This window comes from Raphanus sativus, chromosome 8 (assembly GCF_000801105.2).
Source record: "Raphanus sativus cultivar WK10039 chromosome 8, ASM80110v3, whole genome shotgun sequence".
NCBI classification, from domain to species: Eukaryota; Viridiplantae; Streptophyta; class Magnoliopsida; order Brassicales; family Brassicaceae; genus Raphanus; species Raphanus sativus.
In genome coordinates this window covers 17,336,820-17,363,377 of record NC_079518.1, presented here as the reverse complement: position 1 = coordinate 17,363,377, position 26,558 = coordinate 17,336,820, and the positions used below count along the sequence as shown (strand labels likewise).

Below are 26,558 nucleotides of genomic sequence, written 5' to 3'. Positions count from 1 at the left end.
AAGATTAATAATACAAAAATGCACTTTTAATAAAAAAAAATAACATAGACTCCAGCTGCATTCTATATTATTAGTTTACAACAGTCAAACCAAAAATTTGATAGTTCCAGAATTATAACATATTAAATTTTGAAATTCATTCAAGACCATTAGGATTCACTATCAAACACTTTGAAACAATGAAATCCTGAAAAATCTTAATGAATAATATACAAATTCACTTTTAATAGAATTTTCTACGTAGACTCTTTATGAAGTCTACAAAATAGTAGACATACTTTTCAGTCTACGTATGTAGATTATCGTATACGTATACTCTTTAGGTTACTTTTTGCAATTGCAAAATTTTCAGGTTATTTTTAGTATTTGGAAAAATTTATGATTTTATAAGAATACAGTTCTTTTCAGTATATAATTTTATTTTTTCTAAAGAGGTTAGTTCTGAAATTTACCAAGTATATATTTATTCAAATAGATTTAAATGTATATTTACGAATGTGTAGACTTCATCAGAAGTCTACTCTCACATCCGATATGTTAGTTTTGTGTTTGACTAAAATAAAATATTAGACTTTATTTGTAGTCTACATTTTTTGTCTAAGATTAGTAGATTGAATATGAAATCTACACTTTAATTAGTTTTTGTAAAATATTTTGACATTTTAGTCAAACACAAAACTAACATATCCAAAAAGTCAAAGTTTTGGACAGATGCAAAACTGATCTTTTGCACACTTCTGCGCAGTCTGCTTGATGCAGATCGACTTCTGATGAAATTTACTATGAAAATTCAAAAGTTTGATTAATTGCAAAAATAACCTCTCTTATGTAGAATTTTTCCTAAGTCTACCATTTTTATTTCATAGGTAAAGACATAGATGTCTATTGACCTCTAAGTTATAGAAAAAAAATTGGTCAATTGCAAAAAAACTGCATAGTACATCTATATATAAGTGTACACATATAAAATAGTCTTCTATCGCGACGACACAGATATGAATAAAGATGAAACCCATGTAAAATGATTACATTTTTATGGTGTAAGCTTGTTTCCAACCTTTTTCACCGCCCAAACTTTTAATATGATCAAAAAGAAGATGTTTTGATGATTCTTTGTGAAGAATCATGAAAATATTAAGCTTTTGTTTGTGATTATGAGAATATTTTAGATAAAAGTTAAAAGAAATGAGAAGAAATGAATATTTGTTGTTGCAGAATGAAGTAGATAAAATCTGAATTTTTTGAACTTTAAGAGTTCAAAAATGGTTATTCATAATGGTTGGAAAAATTGATGATATCGGGATATTTGTAAATAAGGAGAAATGTAAGGGTGTCTTGGTTTTTTGTCATTTTTGAAAATAAAATAAAATAAAATTATAGTGGCAATTTTATAAATATTTAAAGAAAACTTAAGAGAGTATGAAAAAATCATGGCTAAATAGTATTGATAAAATTAAACTAAAAGGTGAGGTTATTTTTGTGTTTGACTTTAATTCTTGAGTCATTATTGATAGGTAAGACCCATGACCTTAATTGTTATTTGCGTAGAATGCTTTTTTTTACGCTGATTCATTATGATATTACAATTATGATATGAGAAATATTACATAGACGATTCGACAACCGACAATACTACCTGCCTATGAGATCTATGCCTAACTGCATCCCCTGAGCCGTCCTATGAAGATCCACGCCTGACCAGATTAACTTGCACCATGTTGTAGATCTCTTGTAAGCATTTCTTCCGTAATCTGCATAATTGTTCAATAAACCGCTTTCTCCGGAACTTGAAACCTGAATTTATCTGCAAGAAACTGCATAGTCTGGGGTTCGAACCCCAGACCTGGGTGTAGAAGCCTTTAAACCATAACCACTAGGCTACGGTGCTTCCACTATTTGCGTAGAATGCTAATGCCCAAATTTGATTATTATTATTTTCCTTTTGTCACTCTTTATTCCTTTTTCACATTTTGTACATCTGAGATTTACAAGAACTCAACTTTTCCAGTTTAGAATTAAGAGTGCATCGTGTACAACATTTTAGCTTAGCACACCATACAACTTCCTATGTCTTAGTAGCATTTCTATTTTCATGATTCTCTTGTTTGAAAAAAATAATCATTTTATTTCTCCGTATCTACTATATTGTCAATCTTGATAGCCACATAATATTTGTGGGTACTTTGTTTTATACCTTTTTAAAAAGAAATATATCCACTAGCAGAGTGGTCCATTTGTCGGATAGATTTTTAAGATGTGGGTGTGAGTGCTGTAAAACTGTGGGTTTAATCGGAGTGTGGGTTGACTTGTCATGAACTCTCTGACACACTGGCTAGTGAGCCCAGGTTTGCTACTTGTTTATCGTAAACCCTGAAATTGACATTGTGACGAGAGTGCAGTTGCATCATTGTGTCCATTTAAGGGGTCAAATAGTTAATGCAGTGATCACAAAGTTAGTATCTTTATAGACTTGGTGTAAGTAAAAAGAAATATTTTATTTTGGCTTCTTGACTTTGTTATGGTGTGTATGGGCTGCCACTCAAACGTTAGAAGAAATTTTTTTTGCAGGATTCTGGATTAAGTGGGTGTGGATGTCTCATTTTTAACTAGTGTCTGAGTCGTCAACATTGATGTTGACTTGTTTTTTTGGGTAAGTCATTGTATGACACAAGTTGGGAAAGTAATGAGTTTGACAAGTTGCGTCCTTAACGAGATCAGATTTGGAGTTAGTTTCTATTGGTAGAGATTGGAGAGAGAGACGTTCTTTTGGGTTTACCAAATTACTAATTGGTTTAAGTTAAAAAAAATTACTAGTCGGTTTTAATATTAAATATAGAAAATATGATCAAACGAGAGATGAAGGAGACGGTTAGTTAGAGAGATTCAGAAATCACAGAACTCATTCCGCGAGCATGTTGTTACCACCTCTTTTTGATTGTGTATTATTGTGTCTTTCGTTTTAATTTTGATTTTTTTAGATTAGAAGAATAATAATTATTACGTAGAGTTAAAAAGGAACACATCACATGTAATAAGTGCTAAAGAGGGGTTGAGGAGAGGGCATGTGAAAGAAGAAGAGAATACAGCTGTGTACGCCTCTCTCTCTCTCTCTCTCTCTCTCTCTCTCTCTCTCTCTCTCTCTCTCTCTCTCTCTCTCTCTCTCTCTCTCTCTCTCTCTCTCTCTCTCTCTCTCTCTCTCTCTCTCTCTCTCTCTCTCTCTCTCTCTCTCTCTCTCTCTCTCTCAAGAAAGTTCTCCACTTCCACCGCTCACCTTCTCTCTTCATACCTTCTTATTCTTCATCTCTTTTTATTATTTATCTATCATCTTCTATATTATTATTAGCATCTTCTTCAATAATGTATTACCTAATTGCTCTCCTTAACATTCACGAACTTTTCCTGTAAAGTATTTTCCTTTTTTAGATAGCTTAAGAACCTGCGGTGTATATGTGCACAGCGTAATTTGGTGATGAAAATGAAATGTTGTAACAAACAGTTATAAGTTGAGGCTATTTATTAAGAGTGTATAATGTCGACACTGGCAGTGTCTGCATCGACGTCTTCAGTTTGCAGCTAAATTTAGATATGATGCTATTTAATTCCTATGCTCATCAAAACTTCATCACTCCTATCTTTCTTCACCACAACTTTAGTGTTTCAAATGTACTTGTTTCCAGTATTTTACCTGATTCTTCTAATGTCGTACGCTCTTTATTATTGTATTTTCATGTCAAAGAATCTAGTAACTACCAAAACAAAATAAAAACTCATTTTTACAGCATTATTTTGGTAAAATAAATGTAAAGAAAACACAAACAAGAAACAGCATCAACCTCTTAGAAAACCCACATTAATTATTAGCAAACAAAGCTTTAAGTGAGAAAGAAGAAAAATTAACACAACCCAGTTTATACACTAAATAAAAAAAACAGTATCAACCTCTTAGAAAACCCACATTAATTCTTATTTAGCAATAGAAGTGCTGAAAAAGAAGAAAAACAGACCCAGTTATATAATACTCCCTCTGTTTTGATATGTAAGTAATTTTAGCAAAAAATGTTTGTTTTACAATGTAAGATGTTTAAATAATCTAAAGCACTTTTTACATTTATTACATATTGTGTGACCAATTAAATAATTCATATCTATTTATTATTGGTTGAATTTATGTATTAAATACTATTTTTTCAAAAGTAAAAGTTTTCTTAATATTCACACTTTTAACTAAAACTACCTACAAATAAAAACAGAAGGAGTATTTTTTATTAGTTCAACATTTTAAGACTATTATATTTTGGAAGTTTTATTTGCATTACATTTGGTTTTTTATAAAGTGTTTGCATTACATTTATTAAATATTTTTAAAAATACATTATCATAAAATTTGTCAAACTATTGGTTTTGTCAAGTTTTAGATTTACTCAAATCAAATAAATCTAAAATTGTGGATATAGTCCAAAAAATAACATATATAGCTGCAATAGTTCGGACTAATTGATAAGCACTATGATAATTTGAATTATAATATTGTTCAAAAAAATTGTTCAATTGGCATATTAGATTTACTATTACTTGGTCAGTTTTATTTTTTTTTGTTACATCACTATTGTTTTGTCTGATTTCTTATTATATCAGTATTGGTTGGTCTGTTTCTATAACTATATTACACAACAAAAATCAAAATTATAAAGAAGAGAGAGACTGTTGAACTGGAGAGGAAATGGAGTGGGGGAAAGATGTCAAGGCTGGTCCAGCTCAAATCGGGTAAAACTATGCAAATTCCAACTTTCTCCTTTCCCCTCCCGAAAATCTGATTGTCACATACCCTACCAATTAGATAATGCCACGTGGGCACTTTAGACATGGTGGTGGGAGAGGACAACAACATGGGAGGCACATGATTTTGTGTTATTTATATATTACCCAGTTTTAACCTAAAATAAAATGAAAAACAGATCACTGGCAATGAGATGTTCGCGGATCCAAATTTAACTTTTAAAGCCCTCCTTCTTTGGCAAAGTTATATTATTATTATACATAAAAAATATAATATTATAAATAAAATATGTGGACCCTTTTTCAAATTAAAAAGAAAAGAAAAGAAAAAGAGGGTGAAGAAAAGTGGGTTTAACAATAATTTGCTGCAAAGTTAGAAGAGGCTCTCAGCTTTATTAACTTCTCTTTGCTTTCATTCTCTCTATCTTTCATCATCATCATCCTCGTAATCCTCATCTCTCCTTTCTAACACCTAGTTGCACTAATTAAAGGCGCTGCTTCTTTCTAATCCTCCATCGTCAATGGTTTTATGAAGAACCCGTGAGCTTAAAGAGAGAGAAAGAGAGTGCGTAGATAGAATACAAGAGTGGTGGGTTCAAAGCAAGATTGGTGAATCTAGAGATGGAGCAAGGAGGTGGTGGTGGTGGTAATGAAGTGGTGGAGGAAGCTTCACCGATCAGCTCAAGACCTCCGGCGAATATGGAAGAGCTTATGGGATTCTCAGCAGCGGTGGATGACGGTGGAGGATTAGGAGGAAGCTCATCGTCTTCATCGGGAAATAGATGGCCAAGAGAAGAAACACTTGCACTTCTTAGGATCCGATCTGAAATGGACTCTACTTTCCGTGACGCCACTCTCAAAGCTCCTCTTTGGGAACACGTTTCCAGGTTTTTCTCATTGAATTCTCAAATTTTCATCAATGGTGTTTCTTCAGATGGCTAGAGATCCATTTGCATGTGTTTCCAACGCTTACTTTTTTGTTTTATTTTCTGTTATTATTATACAAATATTAATATATTCGGGATCAAGCATCTTCACAATCCCCAAGAACATTAAATAACTGTTTGTTTATAGAGAAGTGGCTCATGAGTTTCTGGGACGCTTTCGATTTTGTAAATCCCAAGAATTTTTATTTTTCTTCTATAATATTCCGATCCAACAGTACACATGAATAATCATAATTAAAAAAAGACAAAAACAAACAGAAACTGAGTTTTGATGTTTGAATGACACACTGACAGGAAGCTGTTGGAGCTTGGTTACAAACGCAGTGCAAAGAAATGCAAAGAGAAGTTCGAAAACGTTCAGAAATATCACAAACGCACTAAAGAAACGCGCGGTGGTGGTCGCCATGAAGGTAAAACATACAAGTTTTTCTCTCAGCTCGAAGCTCTCAACACTACTCCCCCTCCCTCTTCTCTCGACGTAGCTCCTCTCTCCGTCGCCAATCCAGCTCAGCAGCCTTCTCCTTCTTCCCAATTCCCCGTTTTCTCTCTAACGCAAACGCCACCGTCCCAACCGCTTCCACCGCACACAGTCTCCTTTACTCCCAATCCATTACCTCCTCCTCCTCTTCCTTCAGTAGGTCCCACATTTCCCGGAGGTACCTTCTCTTCTCACAGCTCATCGACGGCTTCAGGAATGGAGTCTGATGATGAAGACAATATGGACGTGGATCTGGCGGGTCCCAGTAGCCACAAACGCAAACGTGAAAACCGAGGCGGCACTGGACCCGGCAAGATGATGGAACTATTCGAAGGTTTGGTGAGACAGGTGATGCAGAAACAAGCGGCGATGCAACGGAGCTTTCTCGAGGCGGTTGAGAAGAGAGAACAAGAACGTCTTGCTCGAGAAGAAGCTTGGAAACGCCAAGAAACGTCTCGGTTAGCTCGAGAGCACGAGATCATGTCTCAACACCGAGCGGCTTCTGCTTCTCGTGACGCTGCAATCATCTCACTGATCCAGAAAATTACTGGCCATACCATTCAGTTACCTCCTTCTTTATCATCACAACCGCCACCTGCCGCTAAACGTCCTTCACAAGCTGTAGAACCACCTCATTTACAACCAATTATGGCGATTCCACAACAACAAGTTCTTCCTCCACCACCTCCTCCTCCTCCTCATCAACAACAAGAGATGATTATGAGCTCGGATCAGTCGTCACCATCATCATCGCGTTGGCCGAAGGAGGAGATTCTTGCTCTTATAAACCTGAGAAGCGGAATGGAACCAAGATACCAAGATAATGTCCCTAAAGGACTTTTATGGGAAGAGATTTCAACGTCAATGAAGAGAATGGGATACAATAGAAATGCAAAGAGATGCAAAGAGAAGTGGGAAAACATAAACAAATATTATAAGAAAGTTAAAGAAAGCAACAAGAAACGTCCTCAAGATGCTAAGACGTGTCCTTATTATCACCGCCTTGATCTTCTTTACAGCAACAAAGTACTTGGTAGTGGTGCCGGTTCCAGCACTTCTGGTCTACCTCAAGACCAATTATCAACGATAATACAAAAGCAGAGTCCAGTCTCTGCAATGAAGCCGTCACAAGAAGGGGATGTTAACGTCCATCAAACTCACGGCTCAGCTTCAAGTGATGAAGAAGAACCAAGAGAGGAAACTCCACAAGGAGCGGAGAAGGTACAAACTTTGGTATTCATTTTCAAAATGTGAACTGGTTTTGTTTCTTTAATAACTAAAAATCTTGATTTGTTGGAATTGAAGCCAGAAGACCTTGTGATGAGAGAGCTGATGCAACAAAAACAACACCAAGAAGATTCAATGATAGGTGAATATGAAAAGATTGAGGCGTCTCACAACTATAATAACATGGAAATAGAGGAAGAAGAGATGGAGATGGATGAAGAACTAGACGAGGATGAGAAATCCACGGCTTATGAGATTGCATTTCAGAGCCCTGAAAAAAGAGGAGGTAATGGCCACACAGAGTCACCTTTCTTGACAATGGTTCAGTAAATTAGAATCACTGTTTTTCAAATTACCCTTGTACCAAGAAAATGTACTTATGTGTGCATAGCTTCTAAACAACACCAAAAACCTCAAACACACACACACACACACATCTGACACAAGAAACTGAAAATCAAGGTCTTATCAATCTTGATTTTTCAGTGAATACAATTCTTTCTCATTATTTCTCTTGTTCCTTTTCTTTCTCAGTCTCTTTTTTGTTTCTCTGTTCATTGTTTTCTTCTCAGCACACACACCCCCACCCACATGAACAAAAACTATAGCTAAAGGTCTTTTAATTTATTTTGAGTTGTAATTTATCAGCAGGTTTCACTCTTCTTTTTCTTAAAACATTTCTTGATTGGTTATTGGGGAATAAAAGAGTCCTTTTCTCCTTGAGGTAAACAAACCTAAGAAACGAGAGATACTGTAAATCTTTATTTCATTATGAAGTTTTCAAGAACTTTACTTTATTATTTCTGCTGCTTCTGCTTCGAACTGATAAAATGAGAAATGTTGGCTTATTCATATTCACTTTGCTTCTGTTCTTATATTTCTTACTGAGAAAAAACTCACTCAAAAACATAGTTTGAGAGAGAGAGGAGAAGAGAAGAAAGAAACTGTGTTTTATGTTTTATTCTTTTTTTTCCGGCGCCCACAAAGATAAAATCCGATTAGCCATTATTCATTTGTGTCACAATCAGTTAAATAGAGTCACTCAAAGTTTTGTTCGTTTGTTTCAACTTTCTTCTTTTAATTTATTTTCCTTACACTCAAAAGCATGTGCAGCTTTTGTACTTACAACGACAAGACTCGTCCCACTCTCATTGTTCATCTCCTGTCTTGTTTTTTTTGCTTTCTAATACCTTCAAAAACTGTTTTAGAATATATTACATACATTTACTGCAAAACCACTCGTCTGTAGAAAAAACACAAATTAAATCGTAGAAAATACATAAGCTGGTTATTTCAACGGAGAGAATATACAAACATGGATTGAGACAGCATGATCAGACGAAGAAAATATTAAAAAAAAGAAGAAAGAAAAGATTCGGTATCTTTTCATAGAGAGAGTAATAATGGAGGAAATGGGTACAGGTAAGAAAGAGTATGTACCACTTTCATTGCCAACTTGCTTTCACCTCTTTGTGTCTAACACAGCTGCCCCAACATGCAATCATTTTATATATGAATGTATGTATCTAATTATACATATACTAGACTGTAATGCTTGTGTATAAAATACACAACGAGCCTGTCCTACCCATGTGCATTTGTTGTTTTCTTTATTTAATTAGACTTTACATCCTATTTTTTAATTACGTATGTTTAGGGTAATACGAAAACAACTCAACATGTAATCAACAACTAGATCTTGACCCGCCCAACCGGGCGGGTATTTATTTTATGTTTTTAGTTTTTTATTTATAAATGATATATTTGTAATATTTAAACATAAATTTAGATTGAAAATTAACATTTGTAGTTATAATAAAAATTAAAAGTTTTAAAAAATATTTTGATATAAATTTATAATTCCTAATGAAAATAATATAGAGCTGGGTCATAATTTTTTCCAATTCCAAAATCTTAGCATTATTAATAAAAAATAAAATAATTTATAAATAAATAAAATATATAAACATATTTGAAATTAAAATAAATTTGTTAAAAAAAAATCTTACGCCATTGTTTGTTTATTTCTATAGTTTGACCCGTGGCCGTATAAATATTTGCTTTCACTTCAATTTTTTTCTTTGTTCTAATGATAATATCTATATATATATATGTGTAAATTAATATGTATTACATAATTGTTAGTATAACATTTTAATTTTTTTTTATTTATTACTTTAAATAATTATATTATGTGATTTTAATCGTCTATTATATCATAGTGTATCATATAAAAATCTAATATTTATAACTAATTGGAATTATATTATAAAAGTGTTATACTAACAATTTATAAATACAATATTTTATATTTTATTTATATGATATATAAATTGATTTTGATGTGTGATTTTTATTTTATTATTTTTATTAATAAATATTGAAAAATATTTAATGTTAACAAAAAATTATAAGGAAATCTATTTTGGTTAAGATTCATTCTATTAAAGAAATCTATTATTTAAATTAGGAAAAGACATTAAATACTTAAATCTATCATTTAAATAAGGAAAAAACAAAATTCTCTACTATCTTTGTTACTAAACAAAATTTAATTTTTTTAAAGACTCCTATCGCTATTACCAAACAAAAGCTTAAAGTACTTCTACTTTAATAAGATAGATTCTAATGATAATATATATATATATATATATATATGTGTGTAAATTAATATGTATTATATAATTGTTAGTATACCATTTTAAAACAAATTTTTTATTTATTACTTTAATAATTATATTATGTGATTTTAATCGTCTATTATATCATAGTGTATCATATAAAAATCTAATATTTATAACTAATTGGAATTATATTATAAAGTGTTATACTAACAATTTATAAATACAATATTTTATATTTTATTTATATGATATATAAATTGATTTTGATGTGTGATTTTTATTTTATTATTTTTATTAGTAAATATTGAAAAAATATTTAATGTTAACAAAAAATTTATAAGGAAATCTATTTTGGTTAAGATTCATTCTATTAAAGAAATCTATTATTTAAATTAGGAAAAGACATTAAATACTTAAATCTATCATTTAAATAAGGAAAAGACAAAATTCTCTACTATCTTTGTTACCAAACAAAATTTAATTTTTTTTAAAGACTCCTATCCCTATTACCAAACAAAAGCTTAAAGTATTTCTACTTTAATAAGATAGATGTCACATGTTGATCCCACCATAAACTCAAAAGTTTTATATCTGTTTTAAGTCATGCACTCACGTGTAGTTTCCTTTTTGATTGGGCTTCTTCTCTTTTCTTGCCTACAAACCGTAACGTTTTTTTTTTGAAACACTTATTTTTCTTCTGATGAGAGTCTAATTATAACTCCAGCCTGTAGTGATCGGTAAATTAGGCTAATGGGTGTACTAGTTAAGCATTAAAAAGTGTTTTAGATGAAAAAAGGAGTTCCAAGCTTACGAGTTCGAGTGCCTTTGACGGAAAGAGTACTAAGGTAGCCACTTTAATATACTAATACACTTTGATCCGCACTTTAGAAGTGAGAAATTGTTTATTTTGTAAATTCGTTTTAAAAATGAATTACTATATCATGTTGTGAAGAAGCATAATCATAAGCACCAGGTTCAACCGTGAACCATTCATATAGTCGGGTTGAGTCGAATAATTGGTTCGACCATGGATCGGTCACATAGTAGAATTAAGTCTCAAAGCTATTGAACTGAAAACTCATTAAAAACCATCAAAAATTTATATAAAACCAACTATATAAACAAAAAATTAGTTTACATTTTCAATGTTTTATATTTTATCATATTTATATTTTAATTATGTATCATATTTACTATACTAATTTTAAATTCATATAGTATTAAAATATATTGAACCAAGTTATTGACTAGGTTTGGCCTTATCTCACCATATTAAACCGTGACCCAAATATTTTCCGGTTCAGCTTCGCCATCCGATTTTAAAAATACTGGTGACAAACTCATGAGACACCTATCAAATTAGATCGCTGAGTACATAATTCATTGCTTGCATCAACTACTTCTCTTGCTCTGAAACTTCCTCAAGTGTTGAGAAACCACACGTTTGTAACACACTTATCACTATGGCTATGTTCTTGAACAAAAAAGTGTTATTGAACTAATTATGCACTTAACACTTTTAAAATGTTGATATGTCTTCCTTTGGAAAGTGAGTGTATGTATTCATTTTAATAGTCGAAAAAAATAGAAAAAACTGCTATTCCAAAATCTGGTCTGTCTGTCAGCCCAGCAGAGTGCTTTCGCCGTTGGTTCTTGTTACATTTCCTCTGTTTCATCTTTACAACAAAACATCATAAGAAACTGATCAAACATTTGGTGCACGCAAAGAAGAGTAATCAAGCTTGTGGATTCTTTAAAGCTCTGAACCCCATTCTTAACATGCAAAACTTCCATTTGTGTGTCAGACAACTCAGCTTTTCCACACAAGTCACCAATGACAAAGCTAGAGTAGTAAACATTGTCAACACTCGATGGTTCATTATGAAATCGAAGGCTTGGTTCCAAATTGTAAAATGGTACATGATTATGTGCAACTGCTTTACTTGGATTCGTTATTTGAATTGGAACCAATTCACTTTGCGTAACTAACGTCTCTGGAATGATTAGTCTCTCTGCAACAACATGTTTCTCTTGGTGAACATCTTCCATTGTTTTGAGACATTTGTGGCACATGAAATCTTTCTTCAGGATCAAATCTCTTTGATGAACAATATCAACCTTCATTATGGTCTTCTAGATACAACTCACTTAAAGATAACTCATGATTCCATACCTTTGAACTTGATACATCACCATATGTTTCAAGAACTGAATAAGTATCTTATTGTACATGCTTGTGTTGAGACATTTTATCAGAAAGTTCACAAGAAATTCATAAGAACCACATAGTAAAGAAAAAAATAAACACTAACAATTTTATGAATTTTTCACGATTTTATCCATTTGATCTTCCACTTTTTGTTATTGTTTCTGTAACAACCTTGGCGTTACAAAATCCATTCGAAATTTTTTATTAGATCAAATCGGTTTGTATTTAAATTTCCGAATCAATTTCAGTTCGGATATCAAGTTATGTTATAAGCGTTCATTGTGAACCTTAATGAGAAGCTACCCTTTTCCAACAAGTGTAATGTTCCAAACACAGACAAAGATATGTCTATCTTTCATCTTTTGAGAATCTGATAACAAGAATTAGAAACCCAACAAATGTTATTTTGAAAATTTTACAAAACTCAATCCAATCCAGCAACTGTCAACTTCTATCTTTGATCTTTTGAGAATCTGATAACTAGAATTAGAAACCCAACAAATGTTATTTTGAAAATTTTACAAAACTCATTCCAATCCAGCAACTGTCAATTCCCACTTCCATTAACACAAAGAAAAGGCTTTCTTTCAGAGCCTTAGGTCACGTGTGCCCCAAGTATACAAAAAAAATTATCAAGTAAAATATAAGTTTGATAGTTTAATCGAGCTCTGCTCTGCTTTTACTTCTCTTCATCTTAGCCTTGAACCTTGACTTCACCATCAATGTCTCTACTGTGTTTATGAAGTTTCCAATGGCCATCACTACCAGAAGTATGCCACAAATCAATACCTGTCCAAGGATTCACATTGTCATCAGAAAACCATTGTGATAAAACACTTCCACAGGTATTTCTAAGATTAGTTACATGACTGGAACTGAGAAACAAACCCAGTTCGATATACTAAATTATCGACATTCAACTATTCTCTACATCAAGATGTTATGTTTTTCTTTGTCACGCTGTTTATTGACCAGTGGCGATAATGCACAAAAGCTGCCGAAAGAGAGAGTCTAAATACCTGCCATTCGCCGACTACCCCAGTTAGTGCTGTCCTGAGTAACTGCAGTCCAACATATGCTTCAAAGCCCTGAGTTTGCCAAAGTATAGCACATATAATGTTATAAACAATACCATAAAAGACCTTTGGAGTGTCGTGAGTGAGAAAAGATCTTCCATTGTTTAGACCATGGAAGCCATGAACAGTATCTAGAAGCCACTATCTAACCACACAAGCATTATGGTGCATGCTTTAACATAACCTTCTTGGAAATTTATTGCGGTACAAAAGTAAAAATTGTTACCTGTAGAGTGAACAAAATCGGACATAACAACAATAGTTGCCCGTCTACTCCAGCCGTTTCTCCCCATACAACGTCCATCCTCTTAGCCTGAAAGTGACCAACAACAATGCCATTGTTTACAGCCATTTCGTAAGGGCAGAGAGGATTTGGACTAGAGGAAAAAATGTAAATAGTTATGGGCACCTTTCCTAGTGCAATGCGAGTGTATAGTCTTTGGCGCTGATATCTGTTCTGCAGAAGCATCGCAACACCTTGCATCATAGCCCATTGGAGGAAAAGACGGACTCCTTTCTGAAAGGGATTTAGATTTTAGAATGGTCCATCACATTTTAGTCAGCACACATGATTGTGACTACTACCTGCTTCTGAACGCAATTTGGTTGACCTTTGATCTCCCATGTGAGACTGACAAGGGCCATAGCCATGGCACAATAATGATGATAAAGCCACCTGCAGAAGCATATCAGCCAAGAGGTATAAGTCATCTCCAATCCACGGAGGGGATATGTTGATAAGATCACCAGAGTCTCACGCGATAAATTCACTTCAAATCATTATTCTCTAAGAGATATAGAGATTCAATCACTACTTAACACAAGAATAAGCATTCCATATGTAATAAAAGCATCAACCAACAATAGTTCAAATTTGAAAGTTACAACACTGAAACAGAAACTCAAAGAATCATAACAAGGAAGCACAAGTATGAAGGGATGAGATTAGAGTACCATGAACGGATATCGCTCCCATTGGCTCTCAATATATTCTCTCGCATAGCCAAACCAGCATAAAGGAACAGAAGCCAAGCCTGATAGAGCTGAACAGGGAAAGCAGGCAGACATCCCTCCCAGACATAAGATCTTAGGGTCAAAAGTATAGCAGGGAAAACAAGAAAGAGAAGAGCTGTTCTATCCTGTTTTTCAAAAGAAAGAAAGATCTCTCACATTACTTGACAGATTAGATAATACTCCGCAAATGAAGAAGATATTAAAAGGCAATAATACTAAACTCTGTAGCTATTGTATTCTTCTTTGACTTTAAGCTGTATATCTTTCCTCGAGGCTCGGACATTGACTGGTCCTAAGAACATTCTCACAAACCGTCCTGCTTTTTCAATCATCATAACACAATGATGGGTCAAAAATCAAAACTTGAATCTGGGGTTGGGTTCGAGATAAAGAAACCTTGAGGTTTGGAGGGAAGAAAGGAGGAAGTGTCTCCATCTGCAAGCATGCATCTAGCCCGTTGCAGATCCTCTTCTAGCTGCAGCAGCATTAAAAAGATGAGATCTTTTTTTTAATAAGATTCGAGAGAGAAAGAGAGATGAAAAGGGGATGCCTTGTCGAGAAGCTTGGGATCATGATGATGTTTGTCGGAGACAAGGGTGGAGTGTAGGCGGGTGATTGATGCGTCGACGAGGGAGGATCTCTGGCGGAGGGAGAGCTCTTCGTGGGAAGAGGAAGAGACGAAGGAGGTGGCGGAGTCGTTTAGCTCCTTAACCTGCTCAACGATCCGTCTCACTTCTTCTTCAACCTCCATGGGATGGCGTCGATTCCTAAGCACCCACCGAGACAAGACAAGGAAGCAAAGCAACGAGAGGAGAAGAAAATAAAAAAGGTTTGGGGTTTGTTTTGGTGTTTCTTAGATTGACGAGGTCCTTGATCATAAATACGGATCAAATCGCACGCATCTTCTTCGATTCTTTCTTCATGCTCTTTCATTATTAAAAAAATAATATCTTATTATATAAAGCTTGGTTCTTTAAAGTTACTAATTAACACGATCGCGACACATGACAATTATAATTTTAAGATTGTGACATGTGTTAAAATACATATAAGTAAATACAATCAATCTTATCTTTTTTAAAGATTAAACCAAAAAAATTATTTACATATAAAAACGATTTAAAAAAAAGTAAAAGTAAATAAAAAGTAAAAAATAACTATGAAAGAAATAAAAAACAACTGTAAAGAAATATTAAATAATGCTAATTTTTCTTTATTCAAATCATAATTTAAAAGGTCATAAACAAAAAAATTGTCACTTAAAAACGATTTAAAAAAATTATTATTAAACCAAAAATGTAAAAGGCTCATTAATGCTAATTTTCATTTATTCAAATATTTGTAATTAATATGTTTCGCGACACATAAAAATATAAATTTAAGATTGTGACATGTGTGAATCTAGCTCATAGTTAAAAGTTATATACTAAGATAATAACAAAAATAATTTTTGTTAAAAATAATTATAACTATTATCTAATAGTATTTTTTTCTTTTTTTGAATCCTAAACAAAAAAATAATTACAAAATATTATTTGATAGTAATTTTCCTTTTAATATTGTTACATATGTTAAAATATATGATGATCAAAATTATATATATACTAAGATAAAAATGGATTTTAAAAAAAGTAATTTGATAGTAATTTTCCTTTAAAATTATTATAATTTGATAGTAATTCTCCATTTTCACAATCCTAAGCAAAAAATTATTTGATAGTAATTTTCCTTTGATAGTAATTTTCCTTTATTTGATAGTAATTTTCCTTTAAAATAATTATAGTTATTGTCTAAAATTATTTGATAGATATCAAAATTATTGTCTAAAATTATTTGATAGATATCAAAGTTATTGTCTAAAATTATTTGATAGATATCAAAAAATTATTTGATAGTAATTTCCTTAAAATAATTATAGTTATTGTCTAAAATTAATTTTGAAAAGGTAATTTTCCTTTTAATAAGTTTCTAAATTTTTTTTAAGATTTAAAAATGGAAAATATTATATTTTATAAATCTTTCTTATCTAGAATTTTTTAAAAATACAAATATTATCATATATTATCATTATTACATCGTATGATGCTAACATAATTTTTTTTAATTATGAGGTTGTCGTCGTACATGAGTATTTGTGAATATGATAAATATGTGTTTGTACATATAAGAAAATATATAATTATTAAAAATAAAATAATTTTTTAATTATAAAATAAATCTCACACAATATATGCAAATCATTCATAAAATTATAATAAAATAATTATTATTTTATGTTTTTATAAATTAAACATCAAACAAAACCCGTTGCAACACAACGGGCTCATATCTAGTTGGTTAAATAAAGTAGAGAAATACCTGGATATAAAGCAAAAAAAATTACAAATATAATATATAGAGAAGGTGTCAAAATGACCAAAATATATTTAAATTAAAGTATAAAATACTTATATTTATAGGGTTAACTCATTTAGATTTAAGAAGAGTTGAGCGTTTAAGATTTTACAAAAATATATAATTAAGATTTAAAATAATAATCTAAAAAGAATTTTTAGAAACTAATTTCAGATTTTGAAATAAAAAATTTTGAAACTAGAAATGAAAATTTTGAATTCTCTTTTAATTTTTTTTTTGAATTGAATAAAGTTTATTTTTATTTTTAATTTTTATTTAAATATTTATTTGTATTTATATATTTACAGAGTTATCTATAAAGATTCGCTATTACATTCATAAACTCTATTTATATATATATTTTTTGTTGAATTGAAAAAAGTTTTTTTTTTTAGTAAACTCTATTTTTAATATTATCTTGCTTATATGTTCTTTTGGTAAAAAAAATATATTTTGAATTCTTAAAGATTTATCTATAAAGATTTGCTATTACAATTTCATGTCCGCATGATGGTATCGTATCTTAGAAAGTTTTCAACTTCAGATAATTGTTATATGTATCAATCAAAGAATAAAAGCAAACATCTAATTTATATATCTATTAGGTGTTTTTTTATACTATATGCAGTAAAAAAATTAAATTTAAATTAAATTTAAAAAATAATTATTATTTTATATTAATATTTTAGTTGAACATAAAATTAAGATAAATAAATAATTTTGTTTATTTAAATTATATTTAAGAATACATATATACATATATATATATATATATATATATATATTAAAATTATAATTTTAGATAGTTTTTATCTATTTCTTGTGGATAAAATATATAAATCAACTTATGTAAAAAATTAATAAAATTGATATAATTTTTTTAATTATGAAAAAGTAAAAATAAACAGTATTTATAAAATTTGTAGATACTTAAAAAAATAATAATATTACGATTTAAAATTAAATTTTTAACAAATTGCAAAATATTTTGAAAATCATCGTAGTAATAAATTGTATAATTATTTTAAATACAGAAATAAATAATACTTCAAATTTATAAAATATAATTATATTTTATTATCATATTATTTAATGTCATATTTTAATAGATTTACTTTAATGATAGTGACTAAAAAGTTTACCAAAAATATAAATAAGCATTAAATATAATTATTCATATCATATTTAACCATAAACCATGTTATTATTGTAGCATGTCATGTTATAATTATTTGATGAAAATGATTTTAGAAAAATATGTGTCAAATTCACTTGACAAAGAATGTCTAAAAGATTATAATATTTAAAACAATCTAAACTTTAATATGATGATATAATCTCATGCACGCTCTTCAAAGACTAGCTATTTATGTTCTTATCAACCTCCAATACAACTTGGAGAAAGCTCCCATACTTGTGCAGGATAACTCTTTTACATTCCATAACACCCAACAGAGGCACTCCTGAAAATAATTTATATTGTAGCTGCATCCACTGATTGGCATTATCTTCAGCTTTCGCAATTATTTCGTCGATAACGAACATCTACACTATTAAAACATAAGGCTATTTTTTTTAGGCATCTTCCTATTTCAACAGTATTTACAATATATTGTCACTGGTTTATTTTTAGGCTATGCTTTTGATTAAATATTTTTTTTTTGGTTTTTTCACAGTTCCCTGATATTTTGTTAGTTGATATTTAGCAACAAACTTGCTACTGCATTTAAATAAAATATTAATTTAGTAACAAACATGATTTTTTCGTTAATCTAAAACATAGTTAATGTAGTTATATTCAGGAAGAATTGGCAACTGAAATATTTAGTAACAAGCATGTTTTCCTTATGTAACAATTACTATAAAAAATATTTTTCTTCATTTAATACAAAAGGTATATGTACTTATTTATATATTATTAAGAGATTACAAAGTAGTAAATGAAATTACGCGGAAGGGCTTGGTATTATGAGAGAGAAAATTTTAAAGCATTACAAAGTAGTACTTAAAAACACTACTTTTAATATTTGCCTCATTTCATAAAATATTATGTAGTACTGAACTTTAGTATATGTAAATTAGAATTAAATATTATTTAAAATTATATTTTCATAATTCAATAAATCTAAATATCTAATATTTTATGTATAAATATATAAACTAAAAAAGAAAAAATTCAATATTCTAATTTAAGCATATTTAGTTTAGTTGGAAAATAAATGGGAGCAAATCCAGATTTTGAAAGTATTTATAAATGACATATTTTGTGCCAAAATTCTAACAAGTGTTTATATTTTGAAAATATCTTATAAATAAATTGGAGCAAATCTAATATTTTGAAAATAAATCTGAGAAAATCTAGATTGAAACTTTAATATTAAAACTACAATATTGTTTTAACAGAGTTTATAGAAACTTAACAAATATGTAACAACTTTAAGAATATCCCTCCAGATTCTCACTATTTACTAAATATTTCTAGTATATAAGAATATATTTTAAATTGTAATATATTGATGGTATTGATTTATATTTTACCAATGAATTACTATATTAGAGAAGCTGAAAAACGCTCCGTTTCATCTAAAGGCGATTTTGGCGACAAACTTGGCGATTTCCGATCTGAGTTCGAAGGGGGTTCGCGATGAATCTGGCTACTCTGCCGGACACTACGGATCCTCCGGGGGTTGATCTAAATCACGAGGAGAGTCCGATCGATGGGTTGAAGCAAGGTTTGAAGGCGGATTTGGGAAAACAGGACCAGAGCTGGGTTAAGGCGGCGCAGGATAAGAAGCAGCTGAGGAAGTATGAGGTTGAAGTTTTACAGAAGGAAGGGATTCACACAGTTGAGATTCCAGATGGGATGGGATCATTGATAACTCTACTCCGCTTTGGGACGACTTCATTGTGGGGAATTTTTTGGATCAGGTTCCACATGTTGCTAAAGTTCATATGGTCCTTAACAAAATATGGAAATATGGGGATCCTTCGACAAAAATCGAGGTGTACGAAGTGAATGCGACCACCATGAGATTCAAGGTTTCGAGTTTGAAATCAAGGGATAAGATTCTGAGAAGGGGTATGTGGAATGTGGTGGGTGTGCCGATGATTGTTTCAAAATGGTCTCCGAAGGCTGAGGAACATGAACAAGAGGAGGAAGCAATACCTATGTGGGTGCATTTGGAGAAGGTTCCGCTTCATATGTACACATGGGAAGGCTTGAGTTTCATTACTAGTGTTGTTGGACTTCCAGTCAAACCGCACCAGGACACCATTGCTTGTACAAAACTGGATGAGGCAAAGATTTTTGTAAAAGTGGATATATCCAAAGTGCTTCTTAAGGAGATCACTTTTACAAAAAATGGGAAAAGCTTTACAATTAAGTTTTTCTATCCATGGCTACCTGCAAGATGTAAAGCTTGTGACAAATGGGGGCATAATGAGGGAGTCTGTAAAAGGAAGGAGAAGAGAAGCAGTAATGTAAATTCTCCAATCCAGAAGGAAAAAGCTGGTGAAGAGGAGAAAGGGACTCCACATAGTATAGCGGTAGTAGTGGAAGATAAGGAGGAAGGTTTGGGAAGCAGGGATGCAATCAGTAATGTGAAGAGTATTCAAGAAAGAAGAAGTGCTATATATATCGCTGGAGGTTTGGTTAATGAAGAGTGTGTGGGTAAGCAAAAGGAGCATGATATTGTTGTAAGCAGTGATATTAAGGGATGGACAAATGTATCACCAGCAAAAGTTGGAAGATCCATTTCGAATGTTGCGCAAGAATCAGATGTCGTAGTCTCGGCGTCAAAGTTTTCGGTTCTGAGTGTAGAAGATATTGAGGAAGGTGAGGTATTAGGGGAAGATAATAAACAAGGTTCGAAGGTTGAAGTGCAGGAAGTTAATGAAGATAAAGAACTTTATGAGGATGATGGTTCTGAAGACAATGTAATAGAGCAGCAAGTTCTTGCGGAGACAAAGGTGGGAAAGAGAAGAGGTCGGAAGCCAAAAACTCTGGATGAAAATCCAGGAAAGAGTTCTAGGCCGGTTCGACGTAAATACTAATCTGATGGCGAGTTTCTTCTGGAATGTTAGGGGTTTCAACAAAATTTAAAGCATTCCGTTGTAGAAGAATGGGTCAAGGGAAACAATATGAGTTTTGGTAGTATATTGGAGACTAGAGTCAAGGAGAGTAAGGCGGAAAACATTTTCAAAAAGGTGTTTAGAGGTTGGAATGTGATGACCAATTATGAGTATAGTGATGGTGGAAGAATTTGGCTTGTTTGGAAGGATGATGTGAGAGTAACTCCTGTATATAAAACTGATCAGCTCATCACCTGTTCACTTGAGTTGCAGGATCAAGAAATGTTTTTTTACACTACTGTGTATGCGCATAATTCGGTGGAAGGGAGGAAAGAGTTATGGGATGACTTATGTAATCACCAAGACACTGCTATGTTCTGCAATAAGGCTTGGGTGATTGTAGGTGATTTTAATGAAATTTTGGTAGGGGAAGAAAGCTCAAGATTTGAAGATTTTTGGTACAATTTCTTGTGGAATGAGAGATTTCCAAAGAATGGCTTTGCGGTGTAATCTCTCTGATATGGGCTATCAAGGGCCGAAGTATACTTGGTGCAATAAGAGGGAGGAGGGTATAATCTGCAAAAAACTTGATAGAGTTCTCTGGAATGATTCAGCAATGCAGATTCTTCATGGAGCTTATTCGGTTTTTGAGGCTGGGGGGTGCTCTGACCACCTTCGTTGTAAGATTCAGTTCTTGCCTCCAGTTGAGAAAATTAGAAGACCGTTCAAATATGTCAATGCTTTGGGTAAATTGGAAGCTTTTCTGCCTATGGTAAAGGAGTATTGGGAGGTTTCTCCTAGTCTTTTCCATTCTACATCTGCTATGTTCCGGTTTGCGAAGAAACTCAAGAATCTGAAGCCTAGCATTCGTGAGTTAGGACATGAGAAGTTGGGAAATCTTTCTAGGAAAGCTAAGGAAGCGCATGAGTTACTGTGTGAGAAGCAGAAGGTGACCTTATTGGATCCAAGTTCTAGTTCTATTCAGGAGGAAGCAGTAGCTTATGAAAGATGGCTTCATATAGCTGGGCTTGAAGAAGATCTTCTTAACCAGAGAGCAAAGCTACACTGGCTTGAGGTGGGAGATAATAATAACAAGACGTTTCACAATGCAATAAAGACTAGGCAAGCTCAGAATACTATCAGAGAGATAAGGTGTGGTAATGGCAGTAAGGTTACGAAGCATGAAGATATCAAAGTGGAAGCGGTTCAGTTCTTCTCTGAATTCTTAAATAGATCTCCAGAGGATTATTGTGGTACTTCTACTGATGAATTGAAGGATCTGCTCAGATTTAGATGTACTGAGGATGATTGCAGTGCTTTGGAGGCCGATGTCACTGCAGAGGAGATTCGTGATGTAATATTTGCAATGCCGTCCAATAAATCACCAGGCCCAGATGGGTTCCCAAGTGAATTTTTTTAAAACTGCGTGGTCTGTATTAGGTCCTGATTTCGTAGTAGCAGTTCAATCAGTCTTTAGGTATGGGTTTCTTCCTAAAGGGATAAACTCTACTATCTTAGCTCTTGTCCCAAAGAAGATGGATTCACTTGAGATGAGAGACTTCAGACCTATAGCTTGTTGCAATGTATTATACAAAGTGATTTCTAAAATCATTGCCAACAGGCTTAGGCTGATTCTACCGCGACTGGTTTCTGAGAATCAAACTGCTTTCATAAAGGGTAGGCTATTGCTGGAGAATGTGTTGCTGGCATCAGAACTGGTAAAAGACTACCACAAAGAAGCAGTCTCAGCTAGATGTGTGATGAAAATAATCGATATATCTAAGGCGTTTGACTCTGTACAGTGGGAGTTTGTCCTTCGGAGTTTGGAAGCTATAGGAGCTCCTGCTAGATTCATCCATTGGATAAAGCTATGCATATCAACTTCTTCCTTCTCTGTTCAAGTGAACGGTGAGCTTGCTGGATATTTTCAGAGTAAGAGAGGTTTAAGGCAGGGCTGCTCTCTCTCGCCATACTTGTTTGTCTTGTGCATGAATGTGCTTTCTCATAAGATTGACAAGGCCGCTCAAGATAGGAAATTTAATTTCCATCCCTGCTGTAAGGCTCTCTCTCTCACTCACCTCTGCTTTGCGGATGACCTCATGATATTTGTAGAAGGTACAAAAGCCTCTGTTGAAGGAGTTTTATCTGTGTTTGAAAGCTTCAAGAGTTGGTCTGGTCTGAGCATTAGTATTGAGAAGTCAACGGTTTACATGGCTGGGGTTGAGGATGATGAGAAAGGCAGAATCTTGATGAATTTTCCATTTGCAGAGGGTATTCTTCCCGTCAGATACTTAGGTCTTCCTCTCATGACTAAATCTATGAGGAGACAAGACTACATGCCATTGATTGAAAAGGTCAGAGGCAAAATCAGTACTTGGACATGTAAATTTTGTCATACGCAGGTCGATTACAGTTGATAAATGCAGTCTTGATGAGCATTGTTAATTTCTGTACAGCGGTGTTTAGATTGCCTAGTAAGTGTTTGAAGGAGATTGAGAGTATCTGTACTTCATTTCTCTGGTCAGGTCCGCAGTTGAAAGCTGGAGGTGCAAATGTCGCTTGGTGGTAATCTGTAAGCCAAAGTTGGAGGGAGGTTTGGGAATCAGAAGCTTAAAGGAGATGAATTTGGTTTATGGGCTTAAGCTTGTTTGGAGGTTGCTGACAGGTGACTCACTTTGGGGCAAGTGGAGCAACATCTATCTTTTAAAAAAGAAAAGCTTCTCGGAAATAAATAGCAATACTCAATCTGGCTCTTGGATGTGGAGAAAAATGCTCAAATTAAGAGATGTTGCAAAACGGTTTTTCAAGAAGGAGATTGGTAATGGTAGACATATATCCTTTTGGTATGATAACTGGTCTGAGTTGGGCATTATCTCTGATCTGCTAGGTGATAGAGGCATGATGGGCTTAGGGATCAGGAAAAATGCGACGTTGGAAGAAGCAGCTTGTGGTGTTCGGAGCAGAAGAACTCATCGCAATGATGATCTGAACAGGGTGGAGGAGGTATTAGCAGAAGCGAAGCTTAAGCTTTGTTGTGATAAAGAAGATTTGAGCTTATGGAGAAGTAAGTCTGTTTACAAAGAAAGTTTCTCAGCTAAAGAGACTTGGTCTGCTATTAGAATGCATACTGAACAAAAAAATTGGACTCGTGGGGTCTGGTTCTCATCAGCGACCCCGAGATTTGCTTTTATTGTTTGGTTGGCAATGCAGAACAAATTGTCAACTTTAGACAGAATATCTTTATGGAGTCGGGGCGTGGATACTACGTGTGTTCTCTGTAATAGTGAGATGGAAACTCGTGATCACCAGTTCTTCAAGTGCTCTTATTCTGCTCAAATTTGGAGTGAGATGGTGGGAGGTATTCTTGGAAGTAATTATACAGAGGACTGGACTTTAATTGTCCATAAAGTTTCGGTAGCTCTTTTGACAAGAAGGCTTTATTCTGTTTGAGATATGCTTTTCATGCAGTAATCTATGCTATTTGGAGAGAGAGAAATAGAGTGAAGCATGGAGAGACTGCTTGCCTATAGCCAATCTCAAGAAGATCACTGATAAAGGGATTAGAAACAAGCTTAGTCTGGTCAGAATGATGGGGAAGAAAGGTATGGGGGAGGTGCTCTGCTATTGGTTTGAAACAAGAAGATAGTGGTCTTGAAGATAATGCGGTTTCTTCTGGTTGTTCAAGGGTAATCTTCGATCCTTCTCAGTTGGATCATGGCTTTCCGGTGTCAGGGTTGTGGATATTATCCCCTAGCTATGGGGTTCTTACTCTTTTTCCTCATTGGAATTTTGTCCCATTTGAGTTTTCTCTAATGAGGTTTTAATGAGGAGAATCTCATAGCATTTCCAAACTTGATTTGTTTCTCATGGTTAAGTTTGAGGGGGATTTGGGAGCTTGGAGAAATTTTAGAAAAGGTTTTCATTTTCTTGTTGCTTAGTTCTTTTCACCTGGTTCTCAAGTAATCAGTATGCACTAGATTGTAGTAAGGCTTTTTGATGAATAAAATTTAGCATTCATTCAAAAAAAAAGAATTACTATTTAAAAATTCATAGTTATAAACATCAAACTATTTAGATTATTTTATAATTATTAAGTCGATATTTGCAAAGGTTTTAATATGATAATAGTCTTAAGATTTTATTATAAAATCTATCATTAAAAATAATTCAGTTATTTATAAAAATATAAAAATATGGCACAAACAAATATAGGCATTGGGATATAAATCCAAAACCAAAAAAAAAACAAATTGAAACAGAACTAAAGAACGGAACCGAATCAAACCGAATCAATGTTCACAATTATCAAATATTCCAAACCGAATCAATACCAAACCAAACTAAAACCAAACCTGAAACCGAATGAGAAATCCGAATATCAAAAATAAAAACTTATATACCTAAAAATATTAATTATATAGTTTAAATTATCAAATATTCTGAAAATACTACTTATAAACCAAAGTAGCCAAAACCCAGGATCACCCTATTTCCTTTTTGATTACCCTATTTCCTTTTACCAAAATATTTTAAATTATTCAATTTTCGCAAAAGACAAAACACTCAAATATTTCTATCAGAAATATATAGTTTAATACGAATTATTCAGTATTTTATCGAAATGTTATTTTAACCCAAATTGTTCGAAATATCCAAAAACGGTAATAAACCAAAACCGAATTCATCTAAATTTTTATTGGGTTCCATATTTATTTCTGAACCAAACCAAAAAAAATAACTAAACCAAAACTAAACTCAAATTGATAAATAACTGAACCGTTTTTATATCTCTTGAAACGAAAAATGAAAAAACCATAACTAGACAAGCTCCAATGTACGATGTTTATTCTCGGAAATAAAATTAATTTTCTAATTTACGGTGTTTATTTATATTGTCTCTACTATATGTTATCTTAATTCGACAAAATAAAGAACCATATGTGGAATATAAACCCAACTTAAACTTTACCATATCTATTCTATTAATTTTGCAGTATGACCAATTGATTAAAGGTTGTGTCCACCATTTAAATTTTATAACTATCCTTTAATACATTTTTAATACACCTTATTTAGCTGCCAAAATAATTAACTTACAGTAACGAGACGTGATATTTTATAACCTCCTCCCCTTTTTTTGCAACTGATTTTAACCTCCTCCCCTGCACTTCCTACAATTTCGGATGCCTTTGTTTTGTTGTGAAAAAATTACGTATACATTAACTATATATATATATATATACATATATATATATATATATATATATATATATATATATATATATATATATATATATATATGCAAAACAAGAATATTCAACTACAATCATTGACAGCAAACAATTCATACATTAGATGTTTTTATTTCTCCATGCCTAATATCATTCTGTATATATATTATCAATAACAATTAGTAGCATTTATATTCATGATAGAAAAAATATCAAAATAGTTTAGATTTTTTTTTTGTAACAAGTTAATTTATGACATCTAAAAAATAATATCAGAACTTAAAAATTCATAAATATTTATATGTGTAATGTGAATAATAAAATTAAATTTCAAATCCAAAGTAAACCAGAAGTAAAACATTATTAATAAATTGTAGATAACAAAAATAAAAAACCTAATTTCTTTACTAAAATTATATAAAATAGATTTTCAAAACATTATTAAAAACCAAAAAAAGAAGTAAAAGTTATCTTTTAATTAACCAGTAATTCAACCGGCAACCGGATTTTA

General features: G+C 32.3%; 3 protein-coding genes across 4 annotated transcripts; 2 read left to right on the top strand and 1 right to left on the bottom strand.

Moving 5' to 3' along the window:
• Positions 1–5,129: 5,129 nt before the first annotated feature.
• LOC108818690 (trihelix transcription factor GTL1) lies at positions 5,130–8,295 on the top strand. 2 transcript variants are annotated; one of them, XM_018591611.2, is made up of 3 exons: positions 5,130–5,663; positions 6,018–7,422; positions 7,507–8,295. In XM_018591611.2, exons 1-3 carry the CDS (start codon positions 5,398–5,400, stop codon positions 7,756–7,758), a joined length of 1,923 nt encoding a protein of 640 aa, XP_018447113.1. In that variant the 5' UTR covers positions 5,130–5,397; the 3' UTR covers positions 7,759–8,295. The 2 variants fall into 2 exon arrangements, with proteins under 2 accessions (XP_018447113.1, XP_018447114.1); XM_018591612.2 differs by having other exon boundaries at positions 7,511–7,664.
• A 4,452-nt stretch (positions 8,296–12,747) lies between these two features.
• Positions 12,748–15,203, bottom strand: LOC108819144 (uncharacterized). The gene is made up of 9 exons (XM_056992154.1): positions 14,902–15,203; positions 14,748–14,826; positions 14,573–14,667; positions 14,292–14,476; positions 13,923–14,013; positions 13,747–13,854; positions 13,564–13,650; positions 13,281–13,349; positions 12,748–13,050 (listed from the first exon to the last, which is right to left on the bottom strand). The coding sequence occupies exons 1-9, from the start codon at positions 15,100–15,102 to the stop codon at positions 12,919–12,921; spliced, it is 1,047 nt and encodes a 348-aa protein (XP_056848134.1). The 5' UTR covers positions 15,103–15,203; the 3' UTR covers positions 12,748–12,918.
• Positions 15,204–19,389: 4,186 nt separating this feature from the next.
• On the top strand, positions 19,390–24,097 carry LOC108820129 (uncharacterized). The gene is made up of 8 exons (XM_056992900.1): positions 19,390–19,590; positions 19,674–20,780; positions 20,829–21,044; positions 21,244–22,165; positions 22,257–23,177; positions 23,273–23,362; positions 23,482–23,880; positions 24,027–24,097. The coding sequence occupies exons 1-8, from the start codon at positions 19,390–19,392 to the stop codon at positions 24,095–24,097; spliced, it is 3,927 nt and encodes a 1,308-aa protein (XP_056848880.1).
• Positions 24,098–26,558: the final 2,461 nt, after the last annotated feature.